The 17,566-nt window shown below is 43.5% G+C and overlaps 1 protein-coding gene across 1 annotated transcript; it reads right to left on the bottom strand.

Annotated features, from left to right (window-relative positions):
• Window positions 1-9,430: 9,430 nt before the first annotated feature.
• LOC119278125 (small ubiquitin-related modifier 1) lies at window positions 9,431-12,332 on the bottom strand. The gene is made up of 3 exons (XM_037559484.1): window positions 12,114-12,332; window positions 9,823-9,972; window positions 9,431-9,740 (listed from the first exon to the last, which is right to left on the bottom strand). Exons 1-3 carry the CDS (start codon window positions 12,204-12,206, stop codon window positions 9,666-9,668), a joined length of 318 nt encoding a protein of 105 aa, XP_037415381.1. The 5' UTR covers window positions 12,207-12,332; the 3' UTR covers window positions 9,431-9,665.
• Between the last annotated feature and the right edge of the window lie 5,234 nt (window positions 12,333-17,566).

Raw genomic sequence — 17,566 nt, forward strand, 5'->3', positions numbered from 1 at the left:
AGAAATTCAATGAGGATTCTGCCACTGCTATTGCTACTGAGGCCTCGGTCAAACCGAGGAAATCCATGCCAAAGAAGCCTGCTCGTAAGTCAAGTGCTTCACCAACAGCGCCCTCATGGCCAAGTTCCTCAGCAGCGCCCTCACGGCAAATTCCTCACACTGCTACTGCTCCATCAAAGTCCTCAGCTCCTGTGCATCTGGCTACATGTCAAAGGACTGCTGGTTTCTCGATTTCCTCTGGTGTTTCAACAAGTTCCTCAGCTGCACCAAAGTCATCATCTGGCCCGACTCTGCTCAAGACCAAAGCAACAGCTAGACGAGGTCCTCGGCCAAGTCCAAAGAAGAAACAGGTCGCATTCCATGTGCCTTCTGATGATGAACTTGCAGAAATCATCAGAGACAGACAGGTGAAGGCCGCTAGAGCCAAAGGCACATCTGTGCCACTACTGTTGGATCCGAGGAAAATCCTCGATTATATTGATCTCTGGCACAAGGATCGAAACACCCCAATGCCTGATTTTCATTTGACCCCTGGACAAAGTCATATGTTGACCCATTTCATCACTGCAGAGAAATGGAAGTTTGAAAAGGCAAGAGAGATTAAGAAAGCTCAATATAGAAAGGAGAAGCTCCTGAAGAAAAACGTTGTCAGAATGACACCTGAGGAACTTCTCCAGGCTCAGTCTAAAATTCAAGCCCTCAGCAATGACTTTGATGCCTACTATGCTGATTGGCAAGGAGCCAAAGTCAGATTCGTCAACCTAACGAAGAAATTCACCAATCTTGCTGCCCCAACGCAACATGAAATTCCTCAGGCTAGAATCTCAGCTCAGCTGACTGAAGAACATGCCAGCACCGCTGATGAAGTTCAGGCTGCTGATGAACATGCCAGTTCCAGGGCTGATGATCCCATTCTAGCCGCTGAAGAAATTGCCAGGGCATCCACTAGTGGTGCGCCTGAAGAAACTGAAGAAGTCAGGGCAACTACATCAGTTGCGCCTGAAGAAAATCAACCAGATTCCTCAGCTCCATCTGCACCTACACCAACTCCAATTCTTCCATGTGCATTCGATGTGAAGAAGACCAAGGCTGCAGAGCGAGCTGCAGTGAAGAAAAGGAAGGCATCAGCCGCGTCAAACTCTTCGGCTGCGAAGAAAATGAAGCCAATGACCAGCTCACTCGAAAATCCAATTGATGTTGTTCCGATTTCCTCCATGCCATCAAAGGACCTTGTTCCTTTTGGAGAAGACTATGAGATCCCAAGCGGATCTGATGAAGAAAATCATTCTGCTGCTTCGTCAGAGCAGATTGATGAAGAAATTGAAGTGGAAGCAATCCCTTCAACCCCAATCATTTCCTCGCCCATGCCTCAGTTCACAGCTGAAGAGGCCCGTGTTGAGGAACTTGAAAAAGATGTGGATATTGGAAGCACAACGCCAGTGATGAACGATGACTTTTGGGAAAGTCAACATCCAAATTCTCCACTCTTCACCCCACTCCAACAGATACCTCAGTCCCCTGCACCAACTGTTCAAATGGGCTTTGAAGAAACTCATCCCACTTCATCTGTCCATAAAGAAATTCCAGCCACTAGTGCTGATGAACCTGCTGCTGCTGATCCTCAGACTGCACCTGTTAAGGAACAAGAAATTCCTCAGCCTGAAGAACCTGAGCTCACGATTCCTGAGGTGGTGATGCAACTCACTGACACCCCTCTGCCAAAACCAAAGAATCCGTTCTCAAGCAAATAGAAGTTCAAGGCTGAAGATTTCTTTGCCAAGCACGTATTCTTCACTGATTATAATCCATATGATTCTGCTCGCATAAGGAAGAGGCATTTCTGGACTGCCAGCCAAGCCAATTTCTATTCCTCAGTGCTCTTCAACAAAGACAAAGTCTTCGATCATGCACATATTCCTCATGTGGACATGGAGTCTCTGCCCGGCTTTGAGCCAGTCCTCGGTGTTCTTCACGACGCAGGACTTCTGAATTTCTGCATTGATATCTGTGACTGGAATGAAGAACTCATTCTTCAATTCTATGCAACTCTGCACATCACCGGAGACGCTGAAGACGTGAACTCATGGGTATTAGACTGGATGTCTGAAAATACTCACTACAAGGCACCCGCAACTGAATTGCTTCGTGCTCTACCACTCAGTCCTCCACTTGATGGTGCTCGTTGTATCTACAACGAACCAGAACTTTCAAATCACTATATGCAAGTGCTGATGAAGCCTTTGAAGCCTAGGCAGGCCCCAAGAACCAAATTCCTCGTCAAGGAATTATTGTATGTGCCTCGGACTGTCTATCGAATTCTGACGAAGACAATGAGTCCTATCAAAGGCCACGACTCAAATGATGAAGAAGTCGTTGGCATCATGAAGAATATGCTTTTCAACATCATTCATGGCGTTCCCATCAGCTTCCATGATTTCTTCATGAGGACTCTGGCCAATATTGCTATGTCACCATTCGAGCTGAAGCCCTATGCTCCTTGGATTATGAGATTCATCAGGGCAAGATCTTCACTGAATTACAAAGCTGACACTCTGAACCACGGTAGCTACTTGCCTCCCATTGAAGTCCTCAAACGGACAGTTTCATCAGCTGATGATAAAGGCAAGGCCGCTGCTGTGATCGATGAAGGCACTTGTCCATTGGATGGTCAATTTCGCAAGGTTGCATCTTACTCTACCAATGACGATTCTGCCACACATGACTCTGCCGCAAATACCTCAGCCAAGCAAAATCCTCAAGCCACAGCACCCAGGGCGATGACTGACCGTGAGTTACTCCTCAGTCTTCATCAGAAGGTTGATCGCAATCATAAATGGGTCAAGCATCAGTTTGGTTCAATTCTTCACAAGATGACCTCAACACACAATACAGTGAAGAAAAACCAATACTACCTCCATGAAACCTTCAACCGTACTGGGCTATTCTCTCTCATGTCTACAGCGCTGCAGATCTGAAGAATATGGGTCTCAAGGAAGAATTTGACTGGTCTGCACCTCCACCGAAGAAATTCAAGAAGGTCAAAGTTCCTTCCTTAGTGGCCAGCTCTTATTCTTCATCGCGTGACACTGATGAGTATGAAGACTTGGACGACACTGCGGCAGGCCCTACTACAACAACCGACCCCAACAACGCTGGCGCTCCTCCATCAACTTGATATTCTTCAGGGGCGTTAGTCCTCAGTTTCAATCCTTTTGGTCATTTGATGACAAAGGGGGAGAAATCTGATTTAGTCTTCAAGCGGGTTTATATTAAGGGCATTTTGTTAAGTTACAACTCTCGTTCTTCTGAAACTTCTATTTGGATCGAGTTGTAATCTTAAACCCGATGGTGCGCTGATACTTTTGTTGCATTATGCTTTGCATGCTTATTCCTTATTAATGACATTGCACGCATGCTGAATCACATCAGGCACCATATTTCATCATGCATTTCAACTTCTTCATATTATATATCAAATGTGTGTATGAATTACAAGATATAGGGGGAGATCTCCATGATTCAACTCTTCAAATGTGCATTGCCTCAAAAGCAAATTCCTCACTATGCACATCTTCAGGGGGAGTTCTACTATATCTTGTAATCAAATTCCTCAATATCAGTGTATACACTTCATATGTTTATCCCCGTTGAAAACTTAACCTATGTTGTCATCAATCACCAAAAAGGGGGAGATTGTAAGTGCATCTAGTGCCCCTTAGTGATTTTGGTGTATTGAAGACTTATAGGTTAAGGGACTAATGCGTTTGTGAGTGTACACAGGTCTATAAGTCTATGAGGAGTTTGATATTTACAGAGAAAGTCGACCCCTAAAAATGAAGTTCTTCAACTGAAGACTTTGATATTCTGAAGACTTTCTGAAGATTTTGAAAGTGAAGAAATTGGTGTGACCTTGAAGACTTGGTATTCGTTTGAGGAACATGAAGCGTGAAGACTTTTGTTTTCGTAGTTTCATTTTCTCTTTCTTGAGTCATAGGAAACACCGTACTGTTAAAGGGGGTCGAGGAAATACTAAGGAAAATTTTCCGTGTGATGCTCAACTCAAAATCCTACACCTACCAATCCCTTCGAGTGAAGCCTTTGGAAATCTCATACAGTTCAGTCACTTTCTTCAATGACAAAGACGAAGTTCTTCTGGTCACTGATGAATTTGTTCTGACTGAGGAGTTAGGAATTCGTCAGTGCGAATTACCTACACAGTGAGGTACATGATAGCCCTGAGGAATTTGAGAGTCAAATTTTTGACCGTTGCTGTGCTGCGCGCCAGTTGTCCCAAAATATCTTATCCACCTAACGGTCATATCGAGGGGCATTTATGTCTTATCATGTCGGGCTGCTCCCTAGGCTATAAATAGCCGCCCCCTACAACCACTAGCTGGTTGGCTGCTCCGAGAGAACTTGACACTTGTCATTTGAGAGCAACCCATCCTCCGAGGACTTTGAGCGAAAATCATCGAGTGAGGAAAACCCAAAACCAAACCCCTACAAACCCAAAGTGATTGAGCATCACTGAAGAAATTGATCCTGCGTGGATCCGACGCTTGTTACCTTTGAAGATTGTGCTTCTTCCAGACGGTTAGGCGTCAAGGTCTAGAGCATCCAAGAGGAATTGTGGATCGCCGAGTGACCAAGTCTGTGAAGGTTTGGAAGTCGCCTGAAGACTTACCACGAGTGATTGGACAAGATCTGTATGATCTTAGTTCAAGGAGAATACGGTGAGGACCGGGTGTCCTGAGCTGCGTGCTCAGCGACTGGGTGTCCGGGACTGTGTGTCCTCGAGTTTAAATACTCAGCCGCTCTAACCAGACGTACAACTGAGACAGCAGTTGGAACTGGTCTACCAAATCATTGTCTTCACCAACCTAACTGGTTCTATTTCCTCAACTCTTTCATTTCCTCATTACTGTGTTGAGTGTTTTATTCATATCTGTGTTTGAAGACTTTGACTGAAGACTTTCTCAATTTCCTCAGTTCAATTTCTTCAGTCTGTTTGTCTTCATCTTGTGTTATCCTGTGATTACGCTTTCTGTACTCTGTGGTAGTCTTCATTTCATCATGATGACCATGCTTGTATTCTGTTATGCTTACTTCTGAGTACTTATTCCGCTGCTAATAGTTCTTCGCTAGGAATTTCCTCACCGGCAAATTCCTCAGTGAAGAATTCATAAAAATCGCCTATTCACCCCCCTCTAGTCGACATAACGCACTTTCACATCGACGACAAATGAGACTGGCAAGATCTATGCAGTGATTCCTCTAGAAGACGAGATGGCGGGGCGGGTCCTTCAGTGTGCGCAGGCGGTGCATGTTATAGGACGCATAGACCGGATGGTATTAAGATCTCTGGATTATATTGTGTCTATTATGCAGACAAGGCACATTTGTATTGGTGTAGGTGTAGCGACTTTGTTCACCTAGAAGGCTACTCATAGTGGAGAGTATCATATACTAGTATCATAATCATATACTAGTATCATGCATATGATACTAGTATATGATACTACCTCCATAGTGCATAGTATCATCGAGTAGTATCATAGATGATCATATTTATTGTCATGCATGACACAAAGTAGCATAATATTTAATATGATACGGTATCTACCTATGTTACTCTAACCCTCTCTCTCTCTTCTTTAATTCTTTACCACATCAGCGTGTTTGCTGTTCCCGAGTGCATGATACCCAATATGATGCCACCACTATGGCTAACCGAAGGGGGCTTCGGGTTGATCCTTTTATTAATTTTATCAGTCTTTGATGAATAATTAATAAAATGGTTGTGTGCATCATGCTGATGCAGAGGCCGGGGATAATCCTCCTTTTCAAAAAAAGAACTGCCCGAGCGCCGCACCTGCAAGGACTAAACTAACCTAAAGTATTAACCAAAGCGAAGGCACCGGAATTCCCTTCCCGTAACTGATCGCCGGAGCGGCTGGTAGAGGGGAGGAAAATCTACGGGCTCGCCCTATGGAGGTAGAATTCGCCCTAGCCGCCTAGGGCGGTCGCTGTTGGGTAGTGACATACCCCATTCTACTCCAATTCAGAGTAGTGTGCTATGGTTTTGTTAAATCATTTAATCTCAGCAATCTAATATTCCTTTCGTTCAGTGCTAGATACATCCGTCTGAGCATCAACTAATTCTGGACGGAGGAAGTATATATTTTTAGTATTTTGATTGGGGACTAACATTCCTACTAGCTAAGTGTTAAGTTCTTTTTTCAGGAAATGGATGCGTAGTACTCCAATTCTAATGAGTTCTTAACTTAACTGCATTGAGTCGAAGGGAACTACTATAGAGAGTGGAATAAGCTACAAGCCATAACACTATGAGCTTTTCTTTAGATAACATTAATCACACCAGCTTTTCCTCATGGGAGGGTAAAGGAAATAGGAATGTATGAAATCTATCCCAATAAAAAATGCGGAAAGTTGTCAACTAGAAACCTGTTATCACTCTCTTCTTTCGATCGTCCCATCAGTTTCTTGTAAGCCTGCTTCCTCCGATCATCGGTTGCGGCTAACTTCTCTCTCTTCATCTCTCTGAGTTCGCTTCGTAGTCCTATCAGAACCTTTGTCTACTCTTTCGTATAAATACGTTGATCTGCCAGCCAACCGAAAGTAGATAACCACATTGTATGATCTAAGGCAACTCTCTGTTATAACAACGATTTCTTATTCATTCAGGGCGCCCGTTCATATGTTTTTAAAGAAAGGATACCTTGTGATTCCAGATTTCAATAGAGATTTGATTCCTCACATCTAAGGGAAGACATACAGAAATGCACAGACACACTATATTTAGACTACCTTGTATATTACTACAAGCTTCTCTTTTAAACTACCTTGTATATTGCTGAAATAATATTTTGATACAATCACCAATTATAGAAGTTGTCATGCAAGACGACACATCGCCGACTATTGACAATCGAATCTAATTTAAAACAACTCAGTAAAAGAGATATAATCTAAAACAAAAATTAACTATGTGACGAGCCACTCGATTCACTTTAATCTTAACTAGAAGGGTTGGCGTGCTTTGCCGCGCCATTGTTGTTGTTGATTTTTTTAAATGCTCACCCCGTATCAAAATATAAGGTGTATTACTTTTTTGAAAAGTCAAATCTTTTAAGTTTGATCAAGTTTGTAGAGAAATATATCAAAATTCGTAATATCAAATCGGTATGATTAGATTCATCATGAAATGAATTTCCATACTTTTTTGTTTAATATTGTGTGTGTCGATATTGTTTGCTCTGGGGTTGCTGATAGTTAAAGAAATTTGACTTTCCAAAAAAATAATACCACTTATATTTTGGAACGGATGGAATATTTAGTTTGGCGGGTTGGGGAGATGGTGGAGTGCGTTTTATTTTTGTTTATAATACTGTGATTTGATGGGCCTTTTGTGCTGTAGTTATATGTTATCAGCTAACCAACATATATTTATGAGGAGAAATTTCCGCGTCGGTGACTGCATGTACTATATTGGTGCTACAATATCACATGGTGACGTTGCTTTTCTCTGATATGGTGATGCTTCTTTTCTATCACATGGTAGGAGGGTGCGCGGGATTGATTTAAAAAACCATTGTCTGATCAAAATCGTAAACCAAATCCAAAATTGAATAACTCAATTGTGTGAAGATGCTTCAAAATGGGAACATAGGGAATTGAAAGAACTGAATGGGAGAGCCCTTGAGAAACTGTTGACCCGGTCAAAATCGGGCAGACCCAATTTTAAATTCAAGACCTTAAAAATTAGGAAGCATAGTGTATAGTATAAAAGAATAGAATGAGATAACATTGATAAATTGTTGACCCGATCCCAATTGAAGACCTTGATAGAATGCAGGCTCTTTAAAACTAGGGAGCTATTATAGAGGACTAGGAGGGTTGGCCGCGCTTCGCTGCGTCTTTGGTGTTGTTGAGATTTCACAAAGATAAAAATTGATTTGACTTATGGGGAGGATGATGAAATGTGTTTTCTCTTTTTATATAATGGTGGTGTTTTAGTGGGTTTTCTTGACGGTGTGATTATGTGGTACCTACTAATCAACCAATACTTATTTGAGTTTCTTGCGTTGGCGACCAAATGAACTATATCAATGCTACAATGTCATATGTTAGCATTTTTTTAATAGTGAAAGAGTGTACGAAGTTGATGTGTTTCTATTGGTTGGTTGCTGCCGATTAATTTGGGAAATCGTTGACTCAATCAAAATCGTGAATCAAAACCAAATTGAATACCTCAACTGACTTGTTGATAAATAGATGACCTGATGAAAATTATGAATTAAATCCAAAATTAAACACCTCAATAAGATTCAAAATTAGGAAGCATAGTTAATTACAGTAGATGATTTTCATGGTCTTGAAATTCAGCTGCAAATTCGAGACACGGATAACCTCTTTTCTTCAAATGAATTAAGGTGGATCTGCAACTAGTCCCCATAATAATGGGTTCATGTGGAGGAACAACAGTATAAAAATCTAACACGCGTGCGCGCTTCGTGTACACTCGGACAGCTACTAAGAAAATCCCATCCCATGCCAACAAATTTTTAAATAAAGAAGTGGTTTCCCCAAAAGCATAAAACATGCCTGATCATTTACTTTTGTTAGCACCTCAGGCGTCAAAAAACATACATTTACGGGATAACATTTTGTATCATATACATAATTCTTTTTGGCAAACGATGTAGAGTTTCACATGCATGCAAAGTGCTATAGGCAAAACAGAAAATGATGCTTCAAAAAAATATATTTTTGGGGAACATTTTAAAGCTTTTCCCATGAATGTCATTCAATCATGAAACTTTACACGCAGATGAAACATTCAACAATTCTAGTTCTAGTAAACAAATAAGAGAATTACTTTTTTTTCAGCTTACTGTCCACCCCAAGTACATATATTCACCCGAAAGCATACGCTTTCGGCAAACAACAGGAAAGACCAAAATTCTCCAAAAACAAAGAGGACATGTTTAGCAAACATGAGTTAGTACTATAAAATCATGTCATAGGCGACCTTGTTGCTTGTGTCTAAAACACATTACAAATTTTCTTTTGAAACCAAGCAAGGCACCTGAGGAAAACAACCCTTCGCTGTAGGTACAATACTGACTAAACGGTAGCACTGAGCTACAAAGCCGAAATATTCCAATAGCCCGTTCAGCCTAACAACAGCAGCAGGCTTATACTAAGAGCAATAAGATAATCCAGTCAAAGCAGCAGGCTCATGTTAGGAAATCTCAACAGTAATCGCTCGAATACCCATGCAGCGGCAACACAAAACTAGTCCTCCCCAACACCGTGTGCCCAACGTACACGGGACAGAACGGACTGTCGGCAAAGCAAAGCGAAACCAAACACACAGAAAGCTTCGAGTAACTAAAACAATCTCAAATCATTGGGAGTACTAAAAAGACAGTACTGGATAGGTGGATATATTAAGGGTTGGATAAACGAGTCATGACAGGCCAAAGTACCCAAACGGCACTAAACAAAAGCTCCCCTAATGTCCTTCAGCTATGGCATGGGGCCAGAGCCTCACAAGTTCTTTTTAGACTTTCATTCATTCATGTGCTCTCTAATGATGGATCAGGTAGACCGACAAGGAGCAAGACTTTCAACGGCTTCTTCTAGGCGCTTGGAGGGAGGCGGCCTCCGGTCTGGTGAAGCATGGCGTCGATCTCGTCGCCATCTTCCATCTCGAGCTGAAAGAGTGACAATAAAAGAAGATTCAGAAACCAGAAGGTGGGTTATTGGTTGAGGAATTGTAAAGGTGACCGCACATACCTCATCAGGGGTCTGCTCGGCTCGGAGCCTGCGGCCGTCAAACAGGAACGCGATAGCTTTCATATCAACAGACTGGCGGTCGCAGTAGGCATTCATCAGCTTCTTCAGCTGGGTAGATCTCTTGATGCGAAAGAACACCTCATTGCCATCCTACACACAAGGGATCAGAAAGGTGAGACAAGGCACCAATGGAGTAAGGAAATTATTAAATATACAATGATGAGTAAAACACAACATCATCCTACTACAACTACTGAAATCAACAACCATGAGGGCATACTTGCATAAATCAGTGCATTCTTTCAGTTTAGTCACTTTATGTAGTCTGTTTTTACCATGAGGTGCTTCTAATCAATATCAAGCAATTAGAGCACTACCTTTTCTGAATTTTGAAAGATGTTATGACAACATGTTGATAAATTAGAGCAGTACAACAATTGTAAAAAAAACTTGTAAGATGAAACCAAGGATGAAAATGGAATCCGATGCTTTTGTATTTCACACAAAATAAATATCTGATGCTTTGTTCACTAAACAGAAGTACCACAAAATAAACAAATACACTACAAGCATATTGTTAAGACAATTCTTCAAATCAAACCACCCCATTATTTGGTTTTGATGGCTTTGCCAACTTGAAGTAACTAAAATATGTCTATAAACTGGTAATGTTGTGCCTTGGATATTATACTTAAATAGTAACTGAATAGAGATGCTTAAAACAAAACTTTTGCCTAGCTATTTGGTCTGAAAGTGTTCCCTTCCTGGTAGCCACTTCACAACTACTCCCTCCGTCTCAAAATAAGTGTCTCAAGTTTGTACTAAAGCAAGTACAAAGTTGAGTCACTTAATTTGGGACGGAGGGAGTACACATTACCAACAGTGACCAATTCTCACTGTTGACAATTTGGATTCAATCACCTTCATTTGATAAAAGATGTTCAGCAACACTACAGTTGTCCTAATTTAACAAGAAAAAAACAGAAGCCTCACACTGTCCTTAAACTAGCAAGCATATTGTCAAGACAAATTTTCAAACCAAACAACTTCAAAAAAATTGGTCTGGAAAGCTTTACCAACTGATCACTACCAGCATCCATCTATTGACATTATACTAACAGAATAAAGATGTTTCAAATGAAACATTTGCCTAACTATTTGGTGCAGATAAGTGTCCGTTCAGGCAGTCACTTCACAACTGTAGATTACCACAGTGACTACTAACATACTAAATTCTTTGTTGAGACTTTTTGCCACCAGAAGGTGCATTCAATCACCTCCATTTGATAAAAGAAGTTCACTAGCACTACAAATTTTGCCACCAGAGACTGGACTCAATCACCTTTATTTGATAAAAGATGTTCAGCAACACTACAGTTGTCCTAATAATAAACCAGAAAAAAAAGGCTCACACTGTCCTCCTTAAATTAGCAACCATATTGTTAAGACAATTTTTCAAACCATACAACCTCAATTTTTTTTGTTTGGACATGTATTGGCATTATACTAACAGAATAAAGAAGTTTAATATGAAATTTTGGCTAACTATTTGGTGCAGACAAGTGTTCCTTCTGGCAGTCACTTCACAACTGCATATTATCAACAGTGAGCAATAACATACTAAATTCTATGTTGAGAGTTTTTGCCACCAGAAACTGGATTCAGCCACCTTCATTTGATACAAGAAGTTAACTGGCACTACAATTGTCCATATGAAACCAGAAAAAAACATTCACTGTCCTTGCATAACAAAATTGTATGAACAATTTAGCATGCACAAGGAGCTCACTGACAACAGCATACAATGGTTGCACAAAACGTAACTACCTGACAAAAGACACTGTTGAGCAGACAAAATGCCTGCACAGAAAACACATCTTATTGCAAAATATTCAAAACAATTCAGGTGTTGGGTTCTAGTGTTTCATCTTGCTACTGTTGCCCCATTGTTTACTTCCAACAGAAATTCAGCATCAAACAACTAGCGCTAGTGCAGATTTCTCCTTCTCCACAGTTCAATCTTAACATCACGCAGGCTTGTCAATCCACTACATGTACACAGTACGCCCGCGACACCACGGCCGGGCGATAGCGCATATCATACCAACAACGAATTTCTAGGACAACAGCGGCCACACAACACGCCTATCCCACTCAAATCGACACGATTCCGCCATCTATGTCACAAGCCACACCATGGACACCCAGGGGCACACGGCCATCGCGACTAGGGCAATCTGAATAAGAGCACAGGGGAGGCAGGCAGAGAAGGAAGGAACGGGGGAACAGACCTGGCCCTTGACCTTGAGGTTGATGTGGGCGCCGGCGCCTTCGCCGCCTGCGCTCGCCGGCTTCTTGTCCTCCTCCCCGCCCGGCGTCGACATCTCCTCGGCCTCTCGCGCGGCGTGGGATTGATCTGCAGCAGCGTCGCCGCGAACGAACGAGGAAAGTCCGGCGATCGCGGCTGAGGTTTGCTCGGGGTGTGCCGCCGGGAGCAGGCGGACTCGGCGGATCTTATAGGGCGGCTGCTCAGAGCCGGATTTGATAACGGGCCCTCGCGTCCGCGATCCCTTCCCCTTCCTCCAAGCCTGCGTGTGTGGGCCGCGTGGCTCCGCGCGTCCGATTGGCGGGCCGCCCGTCCGTCTGTCGCCTCGTGGGCCGCGTGTGCGTGATTTGCACGCGGGGAATCGGGACAGATGCCGGGTCCCACCGACCCGTGCGCCTTTTGGGTTGTGGAGTACCTTTTTTGTTTTTCCTTTTGGGTTCTGGAGTAAGTTAGGCTGCGCTTGGCAGCAAAGTTTTTTCAAAGTTTTCTGATAATACTGTGGTTTCTGAAAAAAAACCATGGTTTTGAATACTTTGCTGCGTTTGGCATCAGAAAAAACCGAAGTTTTGTAAACCACAATATGCCAAAAACCATGGTATTTTTGCGATTTCTGGAAAAGAGGTCCCGACCTCTTTTTTAAAAACAGAACGGAGAGAAATCGTCGGGAGATCGCAGTTGACCTTGTCGTCTATGTCGAGATAAGAATACCAGCTGCGATCCGATCCTATTTTCCCTCTTTCTGTTATATGGAAACCCCTGGTTCTAGCCAATCCCATCCTATTTACGAGTAGTAGGTCTCTCAGGTTCTTTCTTCTAGCCGGCGTCCCGTGCAAGTCCCGTCTTTTCTCTGCAGCGCCATGAGCGAATCAAGCGGAATATATATAGGTGGGCTATTTGAAACCTTCAATGCCAGCAGCCCAAGCATGTAGGTGCATCAGGGGTAGCCTACAGTTCCTAGCATCTAGGTCCGGCGGATGTGTGCATGGCAGTTGCATGCAGCCAGCCGCCGTTTGCAGCCGCTAATTACTCTCAGTCAATCAATCATCCACACTAAAATACTTGGTCAAAACTTTGGTAAAACAGCACCAACCAAACACATGTAAAACTGAGAAAAACATTGTTTTAAAAAACTGTAGTATTCAATGCCCACCGAGAAGAATACTCCGGTTTTCAATTACTCCCTCCGTCCGGGTTTATTGGGCCCTTAAGCCACAACACAAAGACCAAGGAGATACACGCATGTTGAGATTTAGGAAATAAATCTGCTTAATTTGCTCTCTAACTGCCCTATTAAATTGCCCCATTAACCAAAGCAGAGCATGCAGCGGCCGGCGTGCGCATGCAGCCTGCATGCATGCCCAATCGGCAAGGTTCCTGCGTCGGCTCCATTGCAATGATGCATGCGTGGGAGAGATTTCAGGTAATAAAGCAAGGTAATTAATGTACGGGCCTAATAAAATGGTACAACCATCTATGGCTCTCGGGCCCAATAAACCCGGACGGAGGGAGTACCACAGTTTTAAAAATACTTTGCTACCAAACTAAGCCTTACCGTTTCGCCTCCCTGGCCAGGAGAAAACACAGCGTCGGTTCGTGTCTGTCATTCTAATATTTTTTATAATACTAACGGCCACACGGGTGGTACTATTGCAACTCGCCCACACGCTTGAATCGCCGTCCATTCAAATTTGCACGAATCTTGACACGGTGAGACCGTTTTTGTGTTCCACGTAGGACAAGGCCGGTGTGTGGTGTGTTCTCAGTTTGCCCGCACGCCGTTTCTCCCTCGGACGAGACCGGTTGCGAGTCAGCGCGTGCGGTGGAACTGTCGTCGCGCCTGCACGCCGCGCACGACTTCTGTTCCTAGTCTCCCACGAGTGGCCATTTCCCCCCTCAGCGGTGCTGCGGTTTCTCCCCATCCCCTTCATTACTCCCCAACCCACTTGTCATCGAATTGTCACGTCAGATGTCCTAGTGTGAGGACTTAGTCGTGGAACCATCACAACGAGATTAGCTTAAAGGGGTTAAACCGGACAAAGGATACTGTGAGTTTATACTGGTACGGCCCCTTGCGGTGAAGGTAAAAGCCTACAATCCAGTTGTGCTGGAATTGATGGGGGTTTCGATGACCAGGGAGTGAATCCGCTTTGCCTGGCTCTCGAGTTTTTGTTTCTTATCCTTGAACCGTCGTCGGGTCGTCCCTTTATATACACAGGTTGACGCCCGGCGGTTTACAGAATCCCGGCCGGCTCATACACGTGTCCGGCTCGGTTTCTACTCTTTCCTACCTTACAACACAAGTTACACATCATATGGCGGTTTATGTCTATGGGCCCTAATCCGCTTTTGGGCCCTGGGCCTCTAAATCTTTATAGTAAAGCGCCATACTCCTTGTCTTCATGTGCTTCAATATGGATAACTCATTACGGGTATAACCCGGCCCCATCTGTGCGGTTTATACTCAGTAGTTATATCTCCAACATTAGGCCCCAGATTGATTTGAACCTGTTCATGTCAATCTTCAACACTTAGGAAAATTCCTTCTTCAACACCTTCGCGTGAACCTTGTAATCCGCCATGACGTCATCTTCCAAGATTATAGTAAACCGCCATGACGTCACCTGCTTATTAAAAAAGTACATACCTCCCCCTTTATTAATGAGCTTACGAAAATCGAGGCGACAACTCTGTCACATATCCATTCTTTTGGGCTCCTCGACTCTCGCGCCTGTCGCTTATCCCTTCACCTTATAAATAACACCGAGGGTCATTTTTACCTTTCCCCCTCGTGCCTCTTCACTTCTTCTTCCTCCTCCTGTCGTCCTAGCGTTCAAGCTCAGCCGCCGCCGCCGCGTCTTCGTGCTCGACCTCAACTCTGGCCGCTGCATCACCCTGAGCTTACCAGAGGATCGCGGCACCTCTCCCCTGCTCCCGTGACACCGGCAAGTCCTCTTTCCTTCCACCCTAGATTTGTCATTAGGGTTTCTATCCAACGATGTTCATCAGTGTTCTTCACTTGTTCTTTGCCGTCGCATGAATACTTGATAGAAACTTGCCATTTTCCCTACGCGGCCATAACCATAATCCATTTTTCCTCATCACATCATCTCTTTTTTGGTAGAAGATCCCATCTGGACCTTAACTGTTCCGCTGTCACAACTTAGGGTTTCAGAATTTTCTCCCTTTTTTGAACTGCGGTAGATCCGAAATTATAGCATCAATCTGTAAAACTTGTTTGTGCAACACTTAGCAGTTTTTTCACTCATAGATCTCAAAATTGACATCTGCGCGGGTGGTTTAACTTTTAAATCATAACCCGCCAGGTACCATTAGTCCCCTCTTAAACCGCCAACTGCTTATCTCTACAAGCTGATAATGTACATCTCCGGTTTATAACTCTTTCACGCTTTTATACTTCCTGCACCTTTACTTTTAGCAATTGATCATGATTTCTTAAAACGGCACCAATGTTCCTTCAGGTCTTGTTTAACAAATGGCCAAACAATTTTATGCTTGCAACTGGGTTCCTTCCCGGGTTATGGAAGAGTAACTGAATGGGTGTGTTGCAACCAACACTTTAGCGAGTAAAGAAATCATCCACTGGAGGGTCCCCGGTCCAGAAAATCCTCCCGAGCCCAAGGATGGAGAGGTGATTGTGTTTGCTGATCATCTGAGTCGAGGATTTAGCCCTCCCGGATCAAAATTCTTCCGTGACGTGCTTGCTAGCTTCCAAATCCGCCCTCAAGATATTGGACCGAACTTCGTGTCCAATATTTGCAATTTTCAACTATTTTGTGAGGCTTATCTGCAAGAAGAACATACTATTGAGTTATTTAGAGATTTCTTCTACTTAAACCACCGTACTGAATTTTCGGATGGGCCCAACACTGAACTTGGCAGAGTTTCAATTCAGAAAAGGAAAGATGTCAACTTCCCTCACGCCAAGCATCATAGCCACCCAAAAGACTAGAATCAAACTTGGTTTTACTGTCAAAACATAGCTCCAGCTGACGAGAATCCTCTGTCGGATTATCGAGCTCACCGGCTTACCTATACACATCCAGTTCCCCAACGACTCACAGCAAAGGAAAGAGCTAAGTATGCACCACAACTTTCAAAGCTCCGAGCCTTTATGGCGAATGGTTTAACCAACATCGACTTTGTCCGCTATTGGGTCTCTTGGAGTATCTTGCCCTTAAGCCGTCGCCCCGGTTTAATGTGCGAGTACACAGGAAATGTCAAAGATCCTCAGCGGCATGTTGATATTCAGCTAACTGACGAGGAGATTACTGAATCTGTCAAGAAGATGCTGGATGAACCGGTATATGAGTGCAGCAAGACAGGGCTCAGTCCTTTCCGTGTTTCCAATAAACTGCCAGCTGTAAGAATTGCATCATTCTTGTCTTAATCCGACCCTCTTAAATATTTCTTTATAACTTGTTGTCCATCTTTGCAGGGTGATGATCCATTCTGGAAGAGGAAACCGCATGATAAACTGGCAAAGTCGCAGGATAAACCGGCGAAAACACCTCACGCTAAGACCAAAGTTACAAAGAAACCTGCGAAGAAGAAAACCGCCGAGTCCCCTGACCTGCCTAATGATGAAGAGCTCAATGACCCGGAGTCAGAGGTAGAACTTGACTCTCTTGGTTCTTTTTTCATACACCTCATTGACAATGATCATTATCAGGATGATGCGGAGGCTAGCCGTGCTGGTGACGTAGAGGTAATTATTCTTTCTTCTGACTCAGATCCTCTGCCAACATCAAAAACCCGTCAAGCAGTCCAGAAAGTAAGATTTTCACACGCTCTAGCTTATTTGGATCCGCACTTTCTTTTGAAGACGCAGCAGCATGAAGCTCGCCGCACAACCCAGCATAGCGGCCAAGTGGTTACTTCCTCCGGTTTACCGAACTCTTTGGTTCGTAAATGCCGCCAAGAGGTCTCTTGTACTTCTGATACACCTTGTCCCAGGGTGGGTTATTTCCGATATACTCTTAATCCGTCTGACTCGAATTACCAGGAAACCTCCCATTCATCTTCTGGCGACTCCACAGGGACGAAGCTTCCAACCCTTAAAACGGTTCCTGGGTGAGCAGATTTTGCTAACCCGTCAAACCTTTATATTTTTTATCCTTGCATTGTTCTGATGCACACTTATTGTTTTCCAGGGCCAAATCCAGAGCCAGAAAGAAGGCTAAAGCGAATAAACCGGCTGAAGACCCCAATCAGGATGAAACGGAAAAGACTCCTGAACCTTCACACCTAGATGCTGACAGTATTCCTGATGGCCCGTCATTGCCGGATCAAGCAACTGAAGCTGAACACATGGATATTGATCCATCGGCTCATGCTGATGATCCGCCAAGCCCAGCTAAAGGTGCTAATGATGATGTTGTTGTTACTGGCCTTGGTTAT

Source organism: Triticum dicoccoides, chromosome 3B, assembly GCF_002162155.2.
Source record: "Triticum dicoccoides isolate Atlit2015 ecotype Zavitan chromosome 3B, WEW_v2.0, whole genome shotgun sequence".
Lineage (NCBI taxonomy): Eukaryota > Viridiplantae > Streptophyta > Magnoliopsida > Poales > Poaceae > Triticum > Triticum dicoccoides.